Source organism: Choloepus didactylus, chromosome 9 (assembly GCF_015220235.1).
Source record: "Choloepus didactylus isolate mChoDid1 chromosome 9, mChoDid1.pri, whole genome shotgun sequence".
Lineage (NCBI taxonomy): Eukaryota > Metazoa > Chordata > Mammalia > Pilosa > Megalonychidae > Choloepus > Choloepus didactylus.
Window position 1 is genome coordinate 71456328 of NC_051315.1, and position 13937 is coordinate 71470264.

Below are 13937 nucleotides of genomic sequence, written 5' to 3' on the forward strand. Positions count from 1 at the left end.
TATAATCTCATTGATAGTGCTCTCCAGCAATAATTTTTCTTCCATAGATATGTCATATCTTAGCTGACCATAAATGGTCTTTATACTTGCTACCTCATTCTACAAACTTCTTTTTTCCTTCCCTTTACAACTAAACTTTTTGAGAACAGTTTAAACAATAGTTTATCCACCAAAAAAAGGTAACATAGGATCTTTTATTTCCATTGAACTCTTAACCCCAATATGGAAAAGAGATAAAAGTGGAGCTCTTCTTCATAAAGGGCAGAGGAGGAGCCCTATCCACCAGGTCACCCCCTTGTCTTTCCCTCACTCCTGTTCTGAGTTACCACTGTGGAATAGCTAGGGTTAATTTCCTAATTGATTTTAGCTTTTAAAAACTCTGGTATAGATTAATCTTCCTTTGTTCCCCCTACTTCTTCACACCCTGAAATGGCACTAACCACTGCCTGGCATTATGTTGTATATTTGTTTGGTTTGCTATTGTCTGTCCTACTGGATTGTGGATGCCTTGAAGAGAGGAATCATTCGGTCTTATTTATTGCAGTTTCCTCGGGTCTTGGATGAGTCCTGGACAAGAAGGTGCTCAGTAATTTTTTTGAATGAAATCAAGAAAGAATGATACTTGAATGAGTCTGACTTCCACCTACTTCCACTAAAATAGCTCTTCAGGGTTCCCAGGGGACTTTTGGTCAAGTTCCGTATAATTGGAGGATACTCAAACAAGAGTGATCACTTCTCCTTCTTAAAACTCTCTTCCTGGAACTTCAGTGCTATGCATTGTTTCAGGTCTCAGGAGCCTCTTCTCAATTCTCTTTAAATTAGGCATTTCCCTAGGAGCCAATTTCTTTTATTATCTAGTTCCTTTTCCCTTATTCCTTTGATGAAATCATTCACTGCTTTTGGGTCAGTGGCCATTTCTATGGAGATGATTTCCAAACTTAGTTAATTCATTTAAAGAAAGATAATATTTATTGAGTATTTGAAATGTAATAAAGACTGTGAAAAGACCTGGGGATAATTTTAGTCCTGTTGTCTAAGACCTCAGGCTCTACTAAGGGGACAAACATGTATAAACAATTGAATACAGCATGACAAGTGACATTATAAATATATTCCAGGTGGAAGAAGTGATGCATTTTGGGTCAAGAAGGTTTCACAGAGGTGTTGTATTTAAGCAAGACCTGAATAGAAATTTTTCAGTTAGAAAGTAAAAGGTAGAGGGTACTTCACAAAGGGAAGAACACATGTTGGTTTAGGAAATGATGAAAAGATTTGTTTGAGAAGAGGGCAGGATCTATGAGAAGTAGTACATTAGGAATTTTTTTTTTTTTAATTCAAGAGAGTGACATGATCAGAGTTTGGAAAAAGGTCTAGTAGTTTTTATTGGAGCAGCTTGTTATTGCAACATTATTAAAAGTCTTATTGCACTAACTCATCTCCCAGATTCTGAAGTATCAGTTAACCAACCCATGCTTAATTGCTGCTGGATTAAGGTTCTAAAGGCCAGCTCCAGCCATGTCACCTCTCACCTCAGAAACCTTCAGCAGCTCTCTACTGCCCCCAAAATAAAGAGTAAATTTTCCCCAACATTCCAAGTCTCACACCATAAGACTCTGATCTGCCTTTTTGTTTGTTTGATTGTTTTTTGTCTCATTCATTATACATACCCTTCATTGTAGCCCAATTCTATGGGATCTGTTTTGCTGATACAGTTTTCTCTGTATATCAAAATTACAACCATCCTTCAATAGCTGCCTTAAATGCATTTCTTTTATGAACTCTTTCCTGGTTCTCACATTTGGCATGTTTTCCTTGCTTCTTAATAGTGCAAAGCAGTTTGCACATTTCCTGAGTCATTTGCATGGTTTTGCTAAGCCCTCCCTGTAACTGGGCTTTTCACCCCTTCACTCTTCACACAGTGCATTGCCTTTAGTGGGAACTCGATAAATATTTGCTAAATTGAATTATCAAAATGATTTATCGGTTTTTCAAAGGTAGGGATCATGCATTCGACAATGTTTTATGTCCTGTGAGCTCTATTAATACATCTATGTGTTGACATACTCGATAAATATTTATTGAATTGAGCTGAGATGTGTGTACTGAAGCTCAGCCTTTAGTTTGTCCAGCTTGTTTGAAGCATTAGAAAAAATTCCATATCCAATTACAACAGTAAATTGTGTATAGAGTTGTCAGGGAGTGTTATCTTTTCTCCCTTTTTCTATCTAGGAAGCAGTAATGAATGAAATGGAAACAGAGCTCATTGGAAGTGACAAATATGCTGCAAGATTTGGGGAATCTATTGTAAATCTTGGTGACATTGACAATGATGGCTTTGAAGGTAAATGAAAAGTATCTAATTTGGTACTTGATTTCAGCTTTAAATTGGTGTGTGGAGGAGAATATGATTGGAATTTTCTGTTATATTACCCTCTGTAGAAAATGGAGCCAAAATAGTATACAATAGTATTACATTTGGTTTCCCCTTTTAGTATAACTTTGGACTTCTCAGTTGTCAGCTATTGATTTTTACTGTTAGAAAAGGACGAAAATTAAAAATACCTAATTTCCTTTATTCTAAGACACCATGGATAATAAGTTGCATTATTTTATGTGCCGCTAAAAAATAACACTGCCTATTTATTTTAAGAAAGATCTTGATTTCGGAAATTTTAAAATGTGAAAAAAATATGCAAAATATGTAGCTCAGACTCTTTGGAATGTGGTATTTAACTATCAGTACATTAAAAACACTGACCAAACCCAACAGAGGCTGGCTGTGGAGCTGGAGGAGATTCTGGAAAGTCCCCTGCTCTTCTAGGCTTTACCTTTCAGCTGCTGCATTGTGGATGGATCTGAAAGATCCCAGAAGTGGACAACCGTTGTAGGCTTGGGGACTGTAGCTATTTAGCAACTATGTAGGTAATTATAATTAATAGATGATGCCATTATAGCTACATATTGTCTAATTTTGGCCCTGCTGTTAATTACCTGTCTCTACCAGCATTCTCTCCTAAAATGTTTTTTTTTTTTTCAATCTAATACTAAGTACTAAACAAGTCTGTTAAAGCTGTCCATAAAATAATGAATGGATTTGAGAGGTATATGTGTCATTTTCTAGAGTAAGTATTTGATATTTATTTTGGGGGCTCAGAATTGTGTCTTTCTTCTTGATATGGCCATCATCAGTTGGTATATTATAATTGATAATTCTAAAACAGGTATTAAGTTAAAATTTACTTGGATACTGGAAGTAAGTGAGGGGGTGCTATAAATTTTTACCTCCTTAAATTCTGCTTATGCTTAAAATGCCCCAATATACTTTAAATGATTAAAATTCATTATTCTGAAAGACAGCAAGTTAATGAATAATTGTTTGAATATATGCTTCTGATGAATCCTATTAAATGTAAAAGTGACATTAAGTATACAAATATTGTTCCTAGATTTTTTTAACTATTTTAAAAATAGAAATGTTATGTAGATATTTTTATGGCTATGGTTACACATAACATTGTATATTAGAACATCTATAAAATTTTATTATGATAGTAATTTCACAGACTTGTGTCAGATATACCATGCCAGGTATGGATTATGTGCTATAATAAATTCAAATGAAGAAATAGTGGCACTTTTTTCTAGTTTTACAATTAAAATATGAACATATGGAAAAAAGTCACCATAGTTAGTGGTGAGTTTAAGTGCATAGAGACCTTTTACTTAACAAATATCTATAGTATAAAGCCATGTTTATACACCTTGATGTATTCTATTATATACACAAGACAATGTAATTCTTTTAAAAACACAATAATTTAGTAAAAGACTTACCTTGTTTACTTATGTTTCCTTTGGCATCTTAGTTTAATCGACGTATTTGAGGAATACTTATTCACTATTCTGTATACACTAAAATATATGTGTGTGAGTGTGCATGTGAGAAATGATTTTTTTGTGACATCAAAATGTCAATGACAAACTGGAATTATTTCTATAATCAGATAGAGTTCTAAAAATGCCATGGACGGTAGATAAGTCCCCTTAGTGAAGTCACTCCAGTCCGTAGGAAAATCCCTGGCTTTTTCCAGAGGTTGGAGGGACAGATATAAAATGCCCTTCCTGCGAAATTTAGGGAGAAAAATTTAGAGGAGCCTTCCATGGTAAAATGTAGTCTCACAAGGACCCTTCACCACTAAATTCCTAAAAGTAATATCTTTATTTCTGGAAGATTATTATTCAAATAATTGTTTTCAATATATACTTCAGCAAATTTTTGTGCCATTTCTAATTTCATTTTATGATTCCATTTATAATAAAACATATTTACACTGTTAAATAATTAAAACATTATTAATTTTATTTTATATTTTGCCCATGCCTAGGCATTTTCTTCATTTTGGATATTAGCAAGACCATGCTGATTTGGAAGTAGGGTCAGTGTGTTTTAGTTCTTTGCTGAGGCCTTTAATTCCATTCAACCATGTCTGCCTGGGTGAGACACCAGGGCATCTAGGTTTTAGTTTTCTTTATTTGGTTCCCTATTCCTTTTTCCTGACTTCCACCATGTTTTACTTTTCCGGGCTAGATGGATAAAGATACTTTGTGTTCATGGTGGGGAGTGTGGGATTGTGTAAAGAGGGGATGAAAACTACACCTGTTATTTTTTTCTTCCTCTACCCCCAGTCTTAGATGCAAATCAGAACTAATGTCCTTCTGCCATGCAAAGTTTTGTGTTGTTTTTTGCATAGCAGGCCTACAATATTTAGGGAGAAGAATTTGTGAAATTTTCTTTAAAATAGTTAATTTTTTCTTCATAAGGAAAACATCAGACTGTATTTCTTGTGTCCTTAGAAAAGCAAGCAAACCATTTTCTAAGGGGTTAACCAACCATGTGGCAAGAGTCCATTTTAAAGTCTCATCACATGTATGAGAAGTCATAAGATGGATGGATGATTAGATAGATTTGATAGCATTTTGGATGTCAAATGTAAAATAAATTAGGCAAGACAACTTTGTTGGTTTAGATCTTTTTTACCTTGTGCCTTTTTATCTGATTTTTAGACTATATGTTCAAATATCTTAGAGCAGAAACATAAGATTTTAAACTTATGAATTATGAACTGTATTATGTGTCCCCAAAATAGGTATTGATATATTATCAGTACCATTAATTGAGCACTTTTTGACACAACGGGAATAGGCCCTATGAGGGGAAAAGTTAGTGCCATAGTTTCGCAGCTGTATGACAAAAACACACAATAGGTTGGCTTAAACAATAGGAATTTATCTCATGGTTTTGTATTCTGGAAGGCTTGTTTCCTCTGAGGGTCGGTAGTGTTTTGGCTGGCTGGCAATACTTGGTTTCTTTGGCTTTCCCGTCACATAGCAGTGTCCTTTCTTTTCTCTTCTGGGTTCCTACTGGCTTCCAGCTTCTGGCTTCTCTCCGTGGCTATCTCTTATTATGTCTGAATTTCCTCTGCCTATAAAGGCCTCTTGTAATCCAAATTAATACCCAACCTCATTAACTTGGGCCCCACCTTAATTAAAAATAACATCTTCAAGAGGTCCTATTTACGATGGGTTTACATGCAGAAGAATGTGGATTAAGACCAAGAATATGTCTCAATTAGGGTACATAATTCAATCCACCATAGTTTGGGTATAACCTCTGTTGTTAGTGACTTTATAGAGCATGGTGATGGAGAGCACAGGCTCTGGGGCCAGCCTGTGAAGGTTTAAATCTCAGCTCTGTCACATCCTGGCTATGTGACGTTGAGCAAGTTATACTCTATACCTCAGTTTTCTCATCTGTAAAGTGACAATCAAAATGTACTTATTTCATTGGTTGTTATGAAAGTCATACAAGTTAATATATGTAAAGCCGTTAGCAAGTGCATTGTAAGCATTATATGCATTAGCTAACATTAAGATTATTATGATAATACTAATGATTATTATGATTTATGCTAACAAAGTGAAATCAAAATATCCAGATGAAAAGTGAAGACAGTAGCCAAGTATCTTCATGTTTATTCTATATATTATGTCTCAGTTCACATATTTGAGTTGTATAGGCACAGAAAAGCATTTTAGTATTTCTGTATAATTCAAAAGTATTTTTCCTAGTTTCTATAATGATAACTAGAACTTTTTAGTACATTGTATAACAGAGCCAAGTGTAATCCTAGGAAGCATGAGTTTGGATCTATATATATATGATAACTAAAGACTGAATATACCCAAATATCTTCTGTAGGGAAGAGAAATTAACCTGGGGTTTAAAAAATTTTCAGCTGAAAAGGCCCATCTGTATTGTTTCAAAATGTTTGTCTTTAAATCGATCACTATTGCTAAGAACTGATACTGGGAGAATTTCTGTGTATCAACAATTTCGCAACCCAGCCTTGTGGTTTTCGGTGTATTATCCTCAAGAATCAAGGTATAGAATTCTGGTCACCAGGGCTTTAGCTGCGATGGTAGAGGAATAAACCTAGCCATGATTAATGATCTTGTCTTCAACAGCTTCCCCTTCCCTTCTATTCACCTCTCTCTGCTTTTCCCTCTCCTGCCATTATCTACCCTCTCCTTCCTCCCCTTTATGTTCTTATATATATTTAGCCTGCACATATCTGGCTGCAGCTATTCCAGACTAATTACCATTCTTCAAGTGTGCCATGCTGTCTCTTGCTCCCCAGCCTTCGCACAGGCATTTTCTAGGTCTAGAGTGCTTTTTCATGCTTCTTTACCTAGCTATCACCAATCAATACTTTAATCTCAACTTGGACATCATCTTCTATAACTTCTACCAGCTTCTCCTTATGTGCCGTTATTTTCATGCTTTTACTTGCTCTTCTTCCCTAATAGACTGTGAGTTCCTTTCAGGGGTGCTGTCCTGTAGCTCCAGTTCCTATCAAATGTCTAGAATACATTTGGTGCTCAACAGATGCCCACTGAATAAATATATGAATGGAAATCTTTGTTTATAAAAACAAAATAATTTGTTCCAGGTGAAAGAGCCTAGTCCTACTCTAGACAAATAAGAATTCCAAAGGAGGCGTCTATTTTATAGATGAAAATAGAAAAGCTTTTGTATATTTTAAATTGTACAACATTTGTAAAGACTTATATAAAAGGTGTTTTTTATTACCAGTGAAGTAGCAGTCAAATTATTACCATAATTGTTTAAAAGGTTTTAGATTTGATAACAGCGATAATGAATATCATGAACGCAAACTTTCTATACTTTAGGTTTCTATTAATATATTTATATATTTATTTATATAGCATATAAATAAAATATAAATATACGCACATATACATTAAAAGTTAGAAATATTTGGTAAATAATGAAATGCACTTGGAACTATAAAACATTCTTTTGTCCTGTGTTATATATTTATAGCACTTACGCAACCATGCCATTATAATTGCTATTTTTTCTTATCAGTTAATCAAATATGTTTTTCCCCTTGGTGTCATAATCTGATGTGAATTCCAATAAGGTTGCAAAAGTGATGCAGCCATTATTTTACAGAACAAAAGCATTTTCTGAAATCCAGTGTTTTTGTGTGCATGCATGCGCGCATGCATGCAGATATCCTTAACAAATACCTCAATCACTTTCATTGGAACAAGGAATTCATTTAGAAGTCATTTTTCAAATAAGATAGAGACCAAAACTAAAATAAAGATTATTGTGGCTATAATTTTCATATAAATTAAATGACAGGCACTGCCACAAAGTTAAGCACTTTCCACAAGTATCTTTGTGCTGTCAGTGGGTTCTATTTGATTCCATTCTATAGGAGGGAGCTGAGACACAGAGACATTAAGAAATGGGACTGTTTAAGCAGGCACAGCGGCAGAGCTGGGGGCAGGCCCAGGCAGTCTTAATCCTTAATGCACCACTCTGTTAGACAGCCTCTCAGATCTCATTCAACCTGTTTTCTTCACTCCACTGATTCAGGCTATTCCATGCATAGGCTATTCTGCATGGTCTTGTTCATTGTTATGATGATGTTCTGTTATTTTTTCTGTCTAGTGAGAAAAATATTTGTTTTTTAATAAGAAGGAGCCTTTCTATAATATGCAATATGAATTAAACATCATGAAGGTTGGTTTTCAGATGCATCATGAAGATTGCATTCAGCCTGACCAGAGGTCTTTGTATCAAAAATCTGTTACTTTTCTACCATTTAAATCCTTGAATAGATGTTGCTATTGGAGCTCCACAAGAAGATGACTTGCGAGGCGCTATTTACATTTACAATGGCCGAGTTGATGGGATCTCTCCGACCTTCTCACAGGTATGATACTATTGTATTTTCTGAAGAAGCATTGCTAATAAAAGCTTCCTTAAAGCTACCAGTGTCAATGTGGACTGACTTTTTAAAAATATTTTTCCATTCAGATATTTAACATTACTTTACCATATCCTTATAACAGTATAGGACCTCATTTTTAAGGTTATCAATCATTCTTTGAAACCATTTTCTTTCATAAATATAAGTTCAAATTCACTTCCATTCTAGTTTCTTTCTGTATTTCATCTAATTTGTTGCTGTTCGGAGGTAATATCCATATTATTCCAAATAATCCCATTTGGAATTGATTAACTGCTTTGGCTTGTGACTAAAATCCAATATTTAATGGTGATTGCAGAGGGACAGCAAAGACTCATATGGTACTCTGTGTTTCTTCCAATCCAGAATAGCAGGACGATAGCACTTTAATAAATTTCGATGTTCTAACTCTGACTTCATTTTGATATTTTGAGAAATCAGGGAATTTCAGTATATAGAAAAAACTACCCAAAGAAAAAAAATTGTCCCAAAGATACTTTTAAGGAAACATTAGCTAATAGTGTTATTTTTGATTAGGCAAAAGTGGGCAAATGCATCCCCAAACTAAATGTGAAAGATATGTATTTGTCCAGTAAAAAAAATACTGATTTTCTTAGAGTGACTAGCACCCTGATAGTCATGAATGGATGTGAAATTAAACACATGGAATAAGTCCATATCTTGTCTTGGGTTGTCCTTGTTGAGTGCTAGGAAGCAATCTGGTTAAAGAGGGTGGCTTTCATCCTAAATCTGAGTAGCAGGCTCTCCTAAGTTAGTATATATGTCTTATTTTCCAAATTACTTGTTTAGTTAACAATATTGGTCAGAGAAATAAATACAGAGTCTGAAAGAAGACTGAGTAGAGGGATCCAGAACTGTTTTAGAAAATCCACTCCATAATTTTCCTAAAGGAGGTAATTTTTCTAATCACAAAATAGACATCAGCTGCCTACTCTGAGCTTGAAATTTGCTTCTCTCGGGCAGAAGTATTTGACTTAACAAAAGTGTGTTTTGTTAATGAATGTGCTAGGGCATGGGAAGGCTCATCATTTAACTAAACCATCGCTTTTCTGGGATATTAGGTGTTCAAAAAATTCTTCCCATCCAACTTTCCTATTTTTCAGAGAATTGAAGGGCTTCAAATCAGTGAATCATTAAGTATGTTTGGACAGTCTATATCTGGACAAATTGATGCAGATAATAATGGATATGTAGGTGAGTTTAAAACTATCATATTTTATAAATTGGGATAAGCTCTATTGTAGATACTGCTTTATTGTGAAGTATATAAAGCTGGTAAAGAAGAACTCTAATTTACTGATGATTTTTTTCTTCATTTTAAAAGTTTTATTGAATTCAAGAATGGGTTAGAAATGACCAAGTAATGCCTTAGCTTTACATTGTTAGTTACTTATTGTTATGTTCTTTGTTCTTGAAAAAGTGAAGAACAGTCATGAAAATTAATCAATGATAAAAAGAAGGAATTTGTTTTTAAAAGTGGAAAGTAGATCCTGGGTAAAGGTTTCTAGTCCAAAAATTAAATGCAGATTTTAATTTAGTAAGCATATCTTGATGTACTAAAGCTTATGTTTATGTTATAAAGTAATGAAGGTCATTGTAAATGAGTGGATTCAGACAATTGTGGAATGAATTTTTAAGATGTTAGCATATCTTTCCTAATTAATTTTCTGTAAATTGTATTTTGATACAGTCAAAAGGTGATATGTATTTAAGTATTTTGGGCTGAAAAGTAATTCTCTTTGACTAATGAAGATCATTAATCTGTGTTGTTGTTTATTATCCTCCAGATGTAGCAGTTGGTGCTTTTCGGTCTAATTCTGCTGTGTTGCTAAGGTAAGGTTGATACATATCCCTTCTTAATGACATTTGGGCTTAATTGTAAATGATGGGAGGCAATTTTAAAAATCAGCAGCACTGGTGACCTCATAATGCTCTTTTTGGTCTTCTGAAGTTTAATTATTGAACTTGAGGTTTTCCCCACCTTATATAAATATGATTAAATAAATCATCAGACAGAGTCAATATTTTTTAAAAAAATAGATCCATGAAATCATTTGGCCAATGAAACCTGGCAAAAAAATGCAATTATTAGTCTTCTTCAGGAAAAATAATTCTGCAATTAATATTGCTAATTTGCTTTCCTTCTCAGGACAAGACCTGTAGTGATTGTTGAAGCTTCTTTAAACCACCCTGAGTCAGTAAATAGAACAAAATTTGACTGTATTGAAAATGGATCACCCTCTGTTTGCATGGATCTAAAACTCTGTTTTTCATATAAAGGCAAAGAGGTTCCAGGTTATATTGGTAAGTGTGCCCTTATGTTATTAATGCCTGCCGGGTTGTGCATATCACTTTTCATGCCACAACCATCTTTTGAGCCCTCACTGTTTTGCAGCATGAAGACCTTTTGTGTAAGAACAGAAGGGAGCAGGTACTTTACACACACCTTTCTTCCCCATGTTTGGATCCTCACATTGTTCTAACTGATAGCTGGGAACACAGTGGGATGTCATAGTTATTCAGAAGTGATGGCGAGAAGCAAAATAGGAGTATCCCTTGCTGTATTCGTTTAAAGTGAACCAACTGAACTTAATCTGTAAAATCTCCTTAGAGTAGAAAGACCATTGCCACAGCTCCTTGTCTGCTTTACTGGACTCCCTCTAGCCTGGAGCTGGGTTATGGTAGAAGGCTTGACAGGAAGAAGATTCTTTTTTTCATATTCTATCCACTTAAGATAATTGAAGCTTTTCTGGAGTCTGGACCATGATTCTCATTTCCATAAGTAACACACATCTTTTAATGATTCCCTCTCACTCTCAGTTCCTGAGAATTTCCCCATTTCCCTCTTAATAGCTAATCTGCACTAGAGAAAGTAGCATTGATTGCATCATCAAAAATTATGGTTAATCCCAAGTATGTGACTTTGTAGTTACTACATTTTGTTATCAGGTTAATGTTTGTGCTTGTGTTATATTTAAGCTATTATTTGAATAACTGGTGAAACTAGCCTGTGGTAGGAGAGAAGCATACCTGGGTTTATCATTGGACATGAACTATTTATAAAGCTCATGATCCCACAGGAGCCATCAAGAGTTGACTGTACCCAACTGACAACTGGCTGCTGTCATCTAAAAATCAAGAACGCAGCACATATTTATTGAATCAGTCTCTGGATGTGTCACAGGGGTCTTGGTCTGAATTAGCTTGTGATGAAATGTCAAGAATGAACCTAATGTCTACTTTAGATCACACTCCTTTTAAACAGCGCTCTGGGAAAGTCCTGGGTAGAGCTGCTGTAATAGGGTAGGCAGGCCCTCATCTGGCTGGTGAGTGGAGAAGCGGCCCTGTGAGAGGGTGACCTTAGAGTGACTTACATCGGAACACACAGGTGAAGGGCATGGATTATCTGTAAGATGCATGTTGAATAAATCTGACCGTCTGCCTTTATGTAAGATCAGGGTTTCCTATATTCCTAACTCCATTGCAACCAGATATTTTCAAAATGGTTGAAAACAAATACACGAAACTCATAAATAATCACAGGATTGTTACAAAAACATGCTTTATAATTGTCATAAAATAAATACTTGGGAGAAATAATTCACACAGTAAGCATGTTTAATAAACATTTACCTCTTACTGTGAGTGGATTTGTATTCACCCCTTTTGATTGAACTCTGGGTGATGAATTTGTAGATGAGTATTTCAATTGTAGCTCTCTGTCTGAGGTATTGAATCTCAGTTATGATGATTTTGAAAGCAATTGATTTATACTTTATTATTTATTTTCTAAAAGAAAGCTGAAGGATTTATTTGAAGTTTGTAGGAATAACATATGTTTCATACTTGTTTCCTTGCAATGAGTAGGTGAGATCTTCCAGGAGAGTTAACTCCTAAAATATAGGTTAACACTTCAGGAAATAGCTCTTAATTTCTTGGTAAGATCTGGCTTGGAATTTTTTAGTTGCTTTTTTATTTTCTTTATTATTGTGTTATTGAAGATCTTTAGCAGGTGAATCTTTACTTTGTCAGATTTGAAATAAGTTCTCAAAGTGCCAACATATTTGAGTGAATGTATATCTAATTTTTTCATTTTTGCACAAATCAGCAATATGTCAAACTAGAGACCAAGAAAAACAGAGGGAATGGGAGTAACTGGGGAAAATGATGGAAAGGGTGCATCTTTGAGTAAACCTTTTATGTAAGTTTGAGTTTTAACCATGTATTCATTTGACATAAATAAAATTAATCAAAAAGAAAAATAGCAAGCCTGCAAATTAGAAACAAACCAGAATAAATGAATGTAATCTTATATGAAATTAGTAATATAACCACACAAATAGTATTATTTTAAGTGATGTTTGAGCACAGGACTCTGACTACTTACTTAGTAGGATGTTCTGAGGATAAAAAGGATTCCAAAGAAATCCTAAACTTTACTCAGCACTTTTATTAGTGACAATTTTGGTGTTGTAGTTTCAAAACTGTTTTCTTTACAGGAGAATTAAGCAAATAACTGAAAATGTTAATATTGTTAATATAAACTTAGGTAAAAGTTTATAAATTTTTTAATAAAAATATTTTTTGAAGTTTGCATATTTAAATTGTTCACCTCATATTTCAGGTTATTTTTAAAAAGCTACTTAATGAGAATTATATATTTATGGTATTCTATATAACTGATTATTTTCATTTAAAAAATAATGAAATAAATGCTCTTAGATGATTATTTATATTCCTTGCAATTCTCTCTACCTACTTGCAGTTTTGTTCTATAACATGAGTCTGGATGTGAACAGAAAGGCAGAGACTCCATCAAGATTTTACTTTTCATCTAATGGAACTTCTGACGTGATTATGGGAAGCATAGAAGTTTCAAGCGGAGCAAAAAACTGTAGAACACATCAAGCGTTTATGCGGGTAAAATATGTTTATTCATGGGTATATAAACCTTAAATATTATTGATATAGTAACCTTATTGCACTGACATCTTTTTTATAAAATGTAGTTAAAAGCAAGTGTTCTCTTTCTAACTAGATGACCTTTTATCCCACAGTCAAAGTGTTAGATGGCCCCACTTGCCTAATTCAAATCCCAGTTTTCACATCTTCTTCATTTCCCATTGATCATACTTAACATCACTATTGGTTAAAGATTTGCCTTCTTTCTAAAATCACTCTTTTCCTTTTCCTGTTTATACACTTGCCTAGTTACCTAAAAATGTACATGTTCTAACTCTGCTGGAGCCTCAGATCTATTCCACGGTCGTTTTTATTTCTTTTTGTTGTTGTTGTTGTTTGCGGTGTTGTTGTTGGTTGGTTTTTCATGAGGTTAACGAAGCAGAATCCAACACGAGTGCTTTTTGGATTATGTCTCTGTCTCTGTGCCAGCGTTGTCCGTGGTATCAGTTGTAGCATGATGGGTATCTGTGGGGCCAGGACAACTGCTCACATGGTGGTTTGGGATATGTCCTGCCAAAGCACAGCTGATTTCATGTTTCTTTTATTAAAACACTCATTCCCAGACTAATAATCTTGTTCCTTGCATTGGTCAGATGTTATCATGCGAAG

General features: G+C 34.4%; 2 protein-coding genes across 3 annotated transcripts in view; one reads left to right on the plus strand and one right to left on the minus strand.

Moving 5' to 3' along the window:
- Positions 1-13937, plus strand: part of ITGA4 (integrin subunit alpha 4) — an 85091-nt gene that overhangs the window by 22985 nt on the left and 48169 nt on the right. Inside the window, exons 10-15 of the mRNA XM_037850459.1 lie at positions 2230-2341; positions 8215-8309; positions 9470-9560; positions 10154-10199; positions 10516-10670; positions 13132-13286. Coding sequence (XP_037706387.1) covers positions 2230-2341; positions 8215-8309; positions 9470-9560; positions 10154-10199; positions 10516-10670; positions 13132-13286 — 654 coding nt within the window. The remainder of the gene's footprint in view (positions 1-2229; positions 2342-8214; positions 8310-9469; positions 9561-10153; positions 10200-10515; positions 10671-13131; positions 13287-13937) is intronic.
- The window catches only part of CERKL (ceramide kinase like), a 245433-nt gene that overhangs the window by 11686 nt on the left and 219810 nt on the right, over positions 1-13937 (minus strand). The window lies entirely within an intron of this gene.